The sequence below is a fragment of the Gekko japonicus genome, unplaced genomic scaffold, assembly GCF_001447785.1.
Source record: "Gekko japonicus isolate JY-2015 unplaced genomic scaffold, Gekko_japonicus_V1.1 scaffold2415, whole genome shotgun sequence".
Lineage (NCBI taxonomy): Eukaryota > Metazoa > Chordata > Lepidosauria > Squamata > Gekkonidae > Gekko > Gekko japonicus.
The window spans coordinates 188,363-201,133 of record NW_015168117.1 but is presented as its reverse complement, the minus strand read 5'-3'; the positions used below and the strand labels follow the sequence as shown (position 1 = coordinate 201,133).

Sequence of the window (12,771 nt, the reverse complement as noted above, 5' to 3'; positions counted from 1 at the left end):
AATGTTGGATCAGGCCAATGGCCCATCCAGTCTAACACTCTGTGTCACACAGTGGCCAGAAATACCAGTGCCATCAGGAGGTCCACCAGTGGGGCCAGGACACCAGAAGCCCTCCCACTGTTGCCCTCCCCCCAAACACCAAGAATACAGAGCATCACTTGCCCCAGACCGAGAGTTCCTATCTATACCTTGTGGCTAATAGCCGCCGATGGACCTCTGCTCCATATGTTGATCCAGTTCTTTCTTGTAAGAACGTAAGAGAAGCCAATGTTGGATCAGGCCAGTGGCCCATCCAGTCCAACACTCTGTTTCACACAATGGCCAAAAATGCCCTTCTGCCATCTGCATTGGACAAACAGGCCAGTCCCTTCGACAAAGAATAAGTAGACATAAGGCTGACATCAGAAACAACAACATTCAAAAACCAGTGAGGGGACATTTTAACCCTCCAGGACATTCACTTGCTGACCTAAGAGTAGCAGTTCTCTTACAAAGGAATTCCAAAGGGGGATTAGAAAGAGAGACTGCTGAATTGCAACTGATAACGAAGCTCAAGACAATGCATCCTCCTGGACTGAATCCAAACCTAGGTTTCCTGTCCCATTACCAATGCTGGTTTCTCCTCTGCATATCACACCTCATCCAATTATGCCTGCTGTTCTCATTCACCTGCTATTGTCATTCGGCATCTGAAATCACTCCGTTCTCCAAGCTAGATAGACTCTCATTCTAGCTGTATCTGAAGAAATTAGCAGTGGTTCACAAAAGCTCATCCCCGCCACAAATTTAGTTAGCCTTTAAGGTGCTCCTGGACTCTTGCTCTTTTCTACTGCTACAGACAGACAAACACAGCTACCCATCTTGATCTATCTCCATGGAAGGCACCACATTTAGCCATAGACACAGAATGCGAATCCATCAACCTTGTAATACAAGGACAGATGGACTCAGCTGTATCTGAAGAAGTGAGCCGTGACTCATGAAAGCTCCTCCCCTGCCACAGATTTGTGTTAGTCTTTAAGGTGCTGCTGGACTCTTGCTCTTTTCTCCTGCTACAGACAGACTAACATGGCCACCCATCCTGATCTGTCTCCATGGAAGGCTCCACATTTAGCCGTACAGAATGGAAATCCATCATCCTTGTTGCACAATGCTGATTTATCCACACTTACTACCTCTCTCCGCGCCACACATAATCCAATCATGCCTTCTAGTGTCATTCCCCTACTGTTTTCATTCGGCATCTGAAATCGCTCCACCCTCCAAGATAGAAGGGCAGATAGACTCTCATTCCGGCTGTCTCTGAAGAACTGCCACAGGAGGTGGTGGAGGCTACAAGCATGGAGGGCTTCAAAAGGGAATTAGATAAGCACATGGAGCAGAGGTCCATCAGTGGCTATTGGCCACAAGGTATAGATAGGGACTCTGGGGCAAGTGATGCTCTGTCTTCTTGGTGCTTGGGGGGGGGCAACAGTGGGAGGGCTTCTGGTGTCCTGGTCCCACTGCTGGACCTCCTGATGGCACTGGTATTTCTGGCCACTGTGTGATACAGAGTGTTGGACTGGATGGGCCACTGGCCTGATCCAACATTGGCTTCTCTTACGTTCTTACAAGAAAGAACTGGATCAACATATGGAGCAGAGGTCCATCGGCGGCTATTAGCCACAAGGTATAGATAGGAACTCTCGGTCTGGGGCAAGTGATGCTCTGTATTCTTGGTATTTGGGGGGAGGGCAACAGTGGGAGGGCTTCTGGTGTCCTGGCCCCACTGGTGGACCTCCTGATGGCACTGGTATTTCTGGCCACTGTGTGACACAGAGTGTTAGACTGGATGGGCCATTGGCCTGATCCAACTTTGGTGTCTCTTATGTTCTTATGTTCTTATACTCTGCATTCTTGGTGCTTGGGGGGGGGGCGGCAACAGTGGGAGGGCTTCTAGTGTCCTGGCCCCACTGGTGGACCTCCTGATGGCACCTGGTATTTTTGGCCACTGTGTGATACAGAGTGTTGGACTGAATGGGCCTTTGGCCTGATCCAACATTGGCATTTCTTATGTTCTTAAGTGAGCAGTGACTCAGGAGAGCTCCTCCCCTGCCACAAATTCGGTCAGTCCTTGAGGTGCTCCTGAACTCTGGCTCCTTTTTACTGCAGTGCCGTCGGCCTTTTGCAACCCCTTTGGTGCGTCATGCCTTCGCCTGGTTTTCGTTTGCATTGTCTTCCCCATTATGCAACCCTCGCTCTACTGCATTGTTTGTTGGAGGACTTGGCTGTCTGATTGAATTGCTTCTCGTGTTTTGCGATCTGCCTGGAGTCTACCTGATAGGATGAGGTCGTACTCCAGAAAGCGTCTGCTGGAACAGACTCTGTTGGTCTTTAAGGTGTCCCTGGACTCCTGTTGCGTTTCTGTATGCGCCATGTGCGATGGCTCTTCCTTCCTTCTCAGTCGTTCAGGACTAGGTGTAGCAAGAGGAAGGTTTCTCTTGCGAAGCGAGTAGGAGTAACGTGTTCTGGAATCTGCACCGTCACCAATAGAGGGAAACTTGGTGAGCTTCTGGGGGAACTCCGGGGTTTCTCAGACCACATGAAACTGCCAGGAGAGCGCATCCTGGATAAGTCCCTACACAATGTTCCCTCTGATCCCCCCCCACCCTGAGCAGTTCACATCGTGAGCAGAATATAACTGCTGAAATCTTAAAATGAGGAATATAGAGAATCGCAGAAATAAGCGCCCCCCCCGAAATATTATGCCGTGAAAACTTACTAATGATAAAGGTAAAAGGTAAAGGTCTCCCTTGCTCGAAAGCCAGTCGAGTCCGACTCTAGGGTCGTGGTGCTCATCTCCGTTTCAAAGCCGAAGAGCCAGCGCTGTCCGAAGACGTTTCCGTGGTCATGTGGCCGGCATGACTAAACACCAAGGCGCATGGAACGCTGTTACCTTCCCACCTAAGTGGCACCTATTTATCTACTTGCAATTTCTTGCTTTCGAACTGCTAGGTTGGCAGGAGCGGGAACTAGAGATGGGAGCTCGCTCTGTCCTGCGGCACACTCGGGTCTCGAACTGCTGAACTACTGACCTTCCACAGCCTGCAGTTCAGCGTCTTAACCACTTGAGCCACATATCTTATTGTCATTAATAAATGCAGGTTATACCACAATTGATTATTAATACTGGCACAATACTAGGACTGAAAGTTCCAATACAGATTTGTAAAGACATTCAAGCAAATCTTATACGCTAAGTATTGGAGGAAAAGTGAACTACCTTCTAAAGAAGAACTCATATACAAAATTCTTGAAACGGCTGAGATGGACAAATGGACTTCAGTTTAGAGAGGACAAGAAGGAGGACGTTTCTGCAGTACGTGGTCAAGATTTTATAAATGGTTGGAAGACTATTACAAATAAACAATATAGACATATGAACATTTTAGGAGACTTCATTTCCATATTAATATGCAAAACACTTATGCAAAACTATTTTGTGATAATAATTGTAGTAAACATTGCAGGAGGTGACAGATGATATAGATAAATATATGTAACCCCCATTTTATGTGTATGTGTTATGTCTGTTTTTGTTTGTTTTTGTCCATTGAAAAAATAATTTTTTCCCATGAAAAATAAATAAAGATATTCAAACAAATATCTGGCAACCGGTCCTAGATCTTGGAGTCATAGTAGATAACTCAATGAAACTGCTGAGCAGTCGGGTTAGAACAGATAAAGTCCTTCTTCACCTAAAGAGTGATGAACACTTGGAATTCACTGCCACAGGAGGTGGCGGCGGCTACAAGCATGGACAGCTTCAAGAGGGAACTGGATAAGTAAAAGGAGCAGAGGTCCATCAGTGGCTATTAGCCACAAGGGATAGACAGGAACTCTCAGGCTGGGGCAAGTGATGCTCTGGATTCTTGGTGCTTGGAGGGGTCAATAGTGGGAGGGCTTCTGGAGTTCTGGCCCCACTGCTGGACCTCCTGATGGCACCTGGTATTTTTGGCCCCTGTGTGACACAGAGTGTTGGACTGGATGGGCCACTGGCCTGATCCAAGATTGGCTTCTCTTAGGTTCTGATGTTCTTAAGTGCAAAAAGTGCTATGTCAACGTTCAAGTGTCCTATTTTCAGAGAAATTGTAGACATTCCATGAGAATCCAGCTGACGGAGGGCTAGCTTGTAAAAACGCCGTTTCTGGTATCCTCTTTCATCAAAGCTGGTATCGCTTAAGAATCCATTCATTCAAAATTTGCTCCAATCATTTCACAGCGGACTGGTGCAAGTCTGTCAGTCCTCATATTGCATACAAATTAATAATCAGTCCCCCCCAAATTGTTGTTTGGTGCCAGTTTGGTGCCAGTTTGTAGTGGTTAAGTGCGCAGACTCTAATCTGGGATAACCGGGTTTGATTCCCCACTACTCCACGTGCAGGTGCTGATGTGACCTTGGGCAAGCCATAGTTCTTGCACAGCTGTTCTTGAAAAAGAGAAGTTTCTGTCAGAGCTCTCTCAGCCCCACCCGCCTCACAGGGTGTCTGTTGTGGGGAGGGTAAGGGAAAGGAGTTTGTAAGCCGCTCTGAAACTCCTTTGGATATTGAAGGGCAGGTATAAATCCAATCTCGTCTCTCTCTCCTTCTTCTTGTATAAGTTGCATTTATTAATTACAATAAGATATGAGTTTATAATTAGTCAGTTTTCATGGCATAATTTTTCTTGTGAACTTAAAAGGGGCCATGGGCAGTGCGAGACCCTGCGCGGCTCCGGATTGCTGCCGAGGGGGGCTTCCTGTGTTCATGAGCGGCCGCTCACCCGCGCAGCTCTGAGGGAATGCTACCTGACACCCATCTTTCTTTGCTGAGAACTGGATAAGGGAGAGGAATAGAGATGTAAAGGCCTGGAAAAAAGCCAGAAAAATTCGGGGGGAAAAGTCCCCCCCCCATTTTTTCCTGAAGCCTTTTTTGTTTTTTTCCGAAAAATTGGAAAAATTGAAAAAAGGAAAGAAGAAAATTTGATTATGGAACATTTTATTTTAACATGATGAATAAAATATTTTAAGACAAGGTGTTCAAATATTTTCCAAATCATTTCTAAAAAAATATGTATGGTATCAGATTGATCTAATTTCTGTGCACTGAGGACAAGCAAGTCCTAGGTTACAAATTGAACTCTCCAATGGAAGCACAAGATGCATTTCTTCCTTTAGGAGGTGCGATTGTCACAAGAAAAAAAAAGGTTTCCGTTTTGTTTTTGCATGTGGGTGGGTATTCTGTTTGTAATAATTGTTTGGATACACTATATTTTTAATATGCTAGTCCTGATAATTTCATGCCAAGTAAAAATGTCCATAGTCATATTTTATGTTCCTAAAGTAACAGAATGACTTTCAATTTGGAAAAGAAAAAAGAAGTGCTAATGTAGCATTTTTTTCAATTTTTCAAAAAAAATTCCATTCCCCCCCCCGAAAAAAACTGGGGAAAAAACGGGGTTTTTTCCAAGTTTCAAAATTTCCGGAAATGTTGCTTGTTGAGGGTTGGCAAACTAAAGTTCCATCTGGCAATAAGCTCTTAGCCAGTGATGCTGCCGTGGCCCTTTGGTGGGCAGCGCTTCATCCCCTTTAAAGGGCAGGACTGCCGTCCGGGGGTAATGTTAGATCTGTGGCTGCAGTTGTGGTTATGGATCTCGTTTATGGCTTGTAGTCCCTTTAAGCAACGTGGCCTGGGTCTTTCTTCGTTTTTTTTTTGGGGGGGGAGGAGGAGGAGAAGAAGAGGAGGAGGATATTGGATTTATACCCTTCACTACCCAAAGGAGTCCCAGAGCGGCATACAGTCTCCTTTCCCTTCCACTCCCCACAACAGACACCCTGTGGGGTAGGTGGGGCTGAGAGAGCTCTTTCAAGGATGGCTCCTGAGAGAACGTCTCAGAGAGAACTTGTGACTGACCCAACGTCACACCAGCAGCTGCATGTGGAGGAGTGGGGAATCAAACCCGGTTCTCCCAGATTAGAGTCTGCACTCCTAAGGGAAAGGAGATTGTAAGCCGCTCTGAGACTCTGAATGAAGAGCAGGGTATATAAACCAACTCTTCTTCTTATCTGGAGAACCGGGTTTGATTCCCCACTCCTCCTTCACATGAAGCCAGCTGGGCGACCTTGAGTCAGTCACAGTCCTCTCAGAGCTCTCTCAGCCCTACCTACCTCACAGGGTGTCTGTCGTACGGAGAGGAAGGGAAGGCGATTGTAAGCTACTCCGAGACTCCTTCGGGTAGCGAAAAGTGGGGTATAAAAACCAAATCTTCTTCTAATCTGGAGAACCAGGGTTGATTCCCCACTCCTTCTCCACATGAAGCCAGCTGGGTGACCTTGGGTCAGTCCGAGTTCTCTCAGAGCTCTCTCAGCCCCACCTGCCTCAGAGGATGTCTGTGGTGGGGAGGGGAAGGGAAGGCGATCGTAAGCCGCTCTGAGACTCCTTTGGGCAGTGAAGGGCGGGGTATAAAAACCAACTCCTCCTCTTTTTCCTCCTTCACTATCCTTTATCAGCCAGTTGGACAAACAGCTGTGTCTGACCTGACTCAAAAAGCCCATTCGTTAACCTGCTCTGAAAACAGATTACAAAGGCGGTCTGAAAGGGGCCTGTGCCTTTGGCACCGGGCATTTCTGAGGCCCTCAACAGATCTACCCCTGCGAGCGTCTCTTCTTGCCGTTGCAGAACTCAGGCAGGGGGTGGGGTGTGGGATGTCTTCTGAGCCCCGCTGATACCCTCCTGGCTCCAGAGGGACAAGAATGACAACCCTTCTCTTTGGTTTTTCTGTCTTTGCAGGATGAAGGCCCGCTGCTGCCTCCTACTGGTCGCTCTGTACATGGCTGGCTTGGGCAGCCCTTCGGGTGAGTGAGCTGGCCCGCTTCTGGGGTGGGGGGGGGGGGTCGTGGAACAGTTAGGTCAGGCGTCCCCAGCACAGTGCCTGTGGGCGGCCCTCCGCAACACCGTTCTTGCTGCCTGCCGGGTAGTTTTGGAAAGTGGGGTGGGGCGAGGTGGGGCTTCTGCCCAGGAAGACTTCTGATTGGCCATTGGAGGTTTGATTGACTGTACAGATTTTTTTTTTTTTTTTAAAAAACCTTTGCTTTTTCAGCAGCTGCCGCCACAGCACAGGAATCTTCACTGTATGATGGAGGGACAGCTGGCACTTTGTGGCCGCACCCCCCCTCCCTCAGAGAGCCATTTGGTGTAGTAGTTAGGAGCGCGGACTCTAATCTGGGAGAACCGGGTTTGATTCCCCACTCCTCCTCCATGTGCAGCTGCTGGGGTGACCTTGGGTCAGACACAAGTTCTCTCGGAGCTGTTCTCTCAGGAGCAGTCCTCGAGAGAGCTCTCTCAGCCCCACCCACATCACAGGGTGACTGTCGTGGGGTGGGGGGAAGGGAAAGGAGATTGTGAGCGGCTCTGAGACTCCTTTGGGTAGTGAAGGGCGGGGTATAAATCCAGTCTCTTCTTCTTCTCACTGTGTCTGAGTTCCAGTAGGGCCTGCAGTGTTCCCCACCAGTGTTCTCTCTAAGCTTGAGTTAGTGTGAGCTAGCTCACAGTTTTTAAGCTTCTGGCTCACAGATTTTTATGTTAGCTTGGGAAGGATGGCTCCAGAGAAAACTAATTTATGCAGTAGGCAAATCACCTGCTCACAACTTTAACGCCAGTAGCTCATAAAGCAGAATTTTTGCTCACAAGTCTCCACAGCTAAGAGGGAGCATTGCCCCCCACCCCAAGTTAGGTAATTGTAGACTCTGAACTTCGTAGTCTGATTGTCCCTTGCTGGTTTGATGGCTAAGTGTGGCTCTGTTGGGACCGCCCTACTGAGTCTGTGTACTGCAGCCTTGGATTTCCATGCCAAGTCCAGCCCAGGGTGGAGTGGGTCTTTAGCAGAAGCATATGCGGCGTTTTTCGGGGGGGGGGAGTAATGGGATTTGGAGGCTGCAGCCAGTGTTCCCTCTAAGCTGAGTTAGTGTGAGCTTGCTTACAGTTTTTTAGCCTCCAGCTCACACATTTTCTGTCTGAGCTCAGGAAGGAGGGCTCCAGAGTAAACTAATTTATGCAGTAGCCAAATTGCTCGCTCACAACTTCAATGCCAGGAACTCACAAAGTAGGATTTTTGCTCACAAAACTCCACAGCTTACAGGGAGCATTGGGCAGCTAGTGCAGAATGTTGGGGGTCAGGAGCATGTAGCCCCTGTGTTACAGCAATTCCGCTGGCTACCAGCCCACTCCGAGTTCAAGGTATTGGTTTTGTCCTTCAGAGGCCTAGATGGCTTGCAATGTTCCCTCTGAGCTGTGGAGTCTCGTGAGGAAAGATCCTACTTTGTGAGCTCCTGACATGAAAGTTGTGAGCGAACGATTTGGCTACTGCCTAAATTATTATTATTTTTTTATTTACATGTGACTTCTATACCGCTATACTGCTCTGGGGCCCTCCTTCCTGAACGAAGACAAATATGTGTGAGCCGGAGGCTAAAAAACTGGGAGCTAGCTCACGCTAACTCAGCTTAGAGGGAACACTGGACCTGGGTGTCTTCTTCTACCTGTTCTGCCCAGGAATGAAGATCATAGGGCAAGCCCCTCCGTTCCATCAATCCCAGAAGCTCCTTTGGTGGGCACACCAGCGAGGGTCTTTTCGGTGATAGCCCCGCAATTATGGAACAGCCGCCCCCAGCCAGTGCACCTGGCCGCCCTCAGTCTTGATCTTTAGGGGGCAGCTGAAGACTGTTTCATTGGGACTGCATTTGGTCACGTTTACTAGCAATTCTAAGTTGCTATTTTCAGTGTTGGTGTTTACGTTTTTTAAATGTATTTCATTCTGCGTGTTTTATCTATGTCGTGAGCCGCCTTGAGGTCTGTAAGGAAGAAAGGCAGCTGGCAAATTAGCTGTTGTACAACCATACAACCCAGAGAATCTACAACAGCTAATGAACTCCAGCCGTGAAAGCCTTCGACAACATATTGCAGCTAGCAACTGTGTAAAGTAAATGAGAGTACTGCTGTTCAAGGGCCTGGGGAATGTGCAGTGGCATTTATGTGCCAGGAGCCCTAACAACCAGCTGTTTGCATGTGTGGGGAATGCTCTGTGCCATGCAGGGCCGGAGTTGGCTGCTTTGAAATATTGATGGAGAATGACTTTCCCAGACTCGCCCAACATGCCTGGTGGCTGAACCTGGCTTTGACCCCCGATGTGGAATGAGCTCCCGGAGGAGATCAGGGCCCTGCGGGACCTTATGCAGTTCCGCAGGGCCTGCAAGACGGAGCTCTTCCACCAGGCTTTCACGTAGGGGCCGCCGCTGCCACCACTACTACCAACGGTGGTAAGACCTTCGAAGTTGGGAGTGCCCTTGAACTTAGCGCTATTAGAACTATACGACAATGAGTATAGCGGACGGGCTCGGACCATTTCTTGGACAATGATGCCATCTTTTTAACAACTTAAGATCATCTGATAAAAGAAAGCACTTTATTGTTCATTGTAATGCTGTTAGGATTTTATTGCATTTTATGTGATTTTATGTATGGGCTATGCCCCCTGTAAGCCGCCCTGAGCCCGCTTGCGGGGAGGGCGGGGTAAAAATGCTTAAATAAATAAAATAAAATAAATAAATGTCCCCAGTTTGACACTTGACCGTGCTGTTCTCACAGCTTCCTAGCTGCTCGGCGGCATGACCAAGACCCTTTCCGCACTCTCCTTTTAATCCATGTCCACCACGGTGTCCTCCAAGCAATTCTGCAGTAAAATCGAACCCAGCCTTCTTTATAATCCAGTTCCCCCCCCATTCTGCACTAAAATTGAACCCAGCCTTCTTTTTAATCCAGCCCCCCCCCATTCTGCACTAAAATCGAATCCAGCCTTCTTTTTAATCCAGGTATTTCCCCCATGGAGCTGCGGTGGCTCAAGTGGTTGCTGAACTGCAGGCTGTGGAGGGTCAGTAGTTCAGCAGTTCGAGACCTGGGTGCCGCATGATGCAGTGAGCTCCTGTCTCTAGTTCTAGCTCCTGCCAACCTAGCAGTTCGAAAGCAAGAAATGGCAAGTAGATAAATAGGTACCACTTTGGTGGGAAGGGAACAGCGTTCCGTGCACCTTGGTGTTTAGTCATGCCGGCCACATGACCACGGAAACGTCTTTGGACAGCGCTGGCTCTTCGGCTTTGAAATGGAGATGAGCACCGCAACCCTAGAGTCGGATTCGACTGGCTTTCGAGCAAGGAAACCTTTACCTTTACCTTTATTTCCCCCATTCTGCAGTAAAATCGAACCCAACCTTCCTTTTAATCCAGTTTTCCCCCCCTATTCTGCACTAAAATCGAATCCAACTGGCAGGTATTTTTGCCACGGACTTAAATTGCCTCGACTCGAACACTGGGAGAATCCGGAGTGCCAGGCAAAAGCGGAAAGGACCCAACTGAAGGACAAATAAAGATAGCTTGGCGGGGAGAGTGCCCTGGCAGGGCCGGGCCTGGCGATCCCACAGGACAGAGCAAGATGGGGCAGTGCAGAGGCAGCCCGAGATGTCGTAGTACCTCTGGCCCCAAATCCTGCCTTTGGATTTGGCGGAACAGCTGCTTAGAACCACATTTTCTCCCACGCTGTCATGGTGGTAAGCAAATACGATTCCTCTTTCATGGAGTGTCCAGATCTGCCTTGTGCTTCGTGTGGGGCTTGCTTGAAAAGATCAGGGGAAGCTTGCATCATGGCGCGCAGTCACTCCTCTTCGGAGCGTGCATTGTTGTCTCCAGTCAAAAAGGACCAGGCAGTGGGTGATGGGAAAGACCTCTGCCGGAGACCCTGGAGAGCTGCAAGGAGGGGCTGTGGCTCAGTGGAAGAGCCTCTGCCTGGCATGCGGAAGGTCCCAGGTTCATTCCCCGGCATCTCCAGTCAAAAAGGACCAGGCAGTGGGTGATGGGAAAGACCTCTGCCTGAGACCCTGGAGAGCTGTAAGGAGGGGCTGTGGCTCAGTAAGGGCAGAGCTCTGATTGGCATGCAGAAGGTCCCAGGTTCAATCCTTGGCATCTCCAGATAGAAGGACCCGGCAGGAGGTGATGGGAAAGACCTCCGCCCGAGACCCCAGAAAGTGGCTGCTGGTCTGAATAGACAAATACTGACTTTGATTGGTTTGGCTGCTGGTCTGAATAGACAAATACTGACTTTGATGGATCCCAAGTCCGATTCAGTTCCTTCCTGGGGAGGACATCACAGAGTGGAACGGGGTTAGAAGCGGGACGGGAGCTGGGTAATGCTGCTAGATGTAGCCAGTCTTTGCATCACTGGGCCTGGTTCTGAGCTGCCCTTACGTTGGGGAAATGGATGCATGCATTGTGTCCGCCCGCCCCCCCGCCGTGTTCATCCTCTTTACCGTACATACACATGTGTCACTTTGAGGAACAGGCCAGGATATGAGCCACCCTCTCCCACCCAGATGTTTCCTGCCAACAGGATGGTGAAATTCTCCTCTCCAAATGCCTCTTTGCCCAAGGATGTGTGACGGATTATTTTATTTGCTCCCAGTCTATAGATGTGTGACAGATTATTTTATTTGCTCCCGGTCTAGAGATGTATGCCGAATTCAGCTCTTGGAGTGGTAAAGCCTCATTAGACTGCATACAGCACCATAGACTCCAATTAGGTCTGCTACAAAAAAATCTCTAACTTATCTCTTGTGGCATAATAAAATATTATCGGTCAGATGTCAACATGTTTTGCCAGCAGACCGGACAGAGAACTCTTTTAAAATGAATGATTTTATTGAAAATAAAGTGTCACTATTCATTAGGCAAGGGTTTAAAAAAATAAAATTAAAAGGTGCAAGTTAAAGTCTGTGAATCCAGAATAAATGCATGTGAGAAAAATCAGGTCTCCTAACGTTTCTTAAAACTTGAACTAAATACATAATGATTACAGTTTTCTAAGATTAAGGTAAAGTAGGTTTTCAGCCGATAGGCAGAATGCCAAGTAAAATGAGAAATCCTGTCCGCAAGATATGAGTACCCAGGACATGGTCTCCTTTGATTGGAAATCCCCAGCAGAAAACCGGATTAGACCCTTAGTAGGCACTTTGTATAGAGGAAGTGAGGGTTAGGAACAAAAATAAATGTCTCTGACTTCAGCACGCGACTGACCTCTAAATAAAACAATGTGGAACTTGGATCAGTTATGCGAATAATTAGTACTGGACAGATATGTCTTGATCATTCTCCTTAAAACTCTGAAAGCAAGGTTGCAAGCCTAAAAATAGAACTGCTTGTGATTAAAGGACAATAAATTATTTGCTGTTTCTTCAGCTTTGTTAACAAGCGGTCAGGTTAGAACAAAGTTTGAGTCCGGTGGCACTTTTAAGACCAAGTGTTTTATTCGAGGTTTGAGCTTTTGTGTGCAGCCACACTTCCTGAGACACATTGAAATGGAAGTTAACCGTTCATATATAGAGAGAGAGATGGAAGTTAACCATTCATAGACAGACAGACAGACAGACAGACAGACATAGATATAGATATAGATAGATAGATAGATAGATAGATAGATAGATAGATATAGATATAGATATAGATAGGGCTATTTTTGGGCAGGAACGCACAGGAACGGAGTTCCGGCTGGCTCCCAAGTTGGCCGCGCCCAGCAGGAACCCATTAGCATAATAGGCCACACCCAACAGCAGAAACTCATTAGGATTGGCTACATTAGGGGTGTGTGGCCTAACATGCAAAGGAGTTCCTGCTACAAAAAAAGGCCCTGGGTTTTGACAACAAACAAGGTAAAC

General features: G+C 47.9%; 1 protein-coding gene across 1 annotated transcript in view; it reads left to right on the top strand.

The window, feature by feature from the left end:
* Positions 1-12,771, top strand: part of IL1RAP (interleukin 1 receptor accessory protein) — a 125,093-nt gene that overhangs the window by 46,427 nt on the left and 65,895 nt on the right. The window contains exon 2 of the mRNA XM_015414877.1: positions 6,807-6,871. Coding sequence (XP_015270363.1) covers positions 6,808-6,871 — 64 coding nt within the window. The 5' untranslated portion in view covers position 6,807. The remainder of the gene's footprint in view (positions 1-6,806; positions 6,872-12,771) is intronic.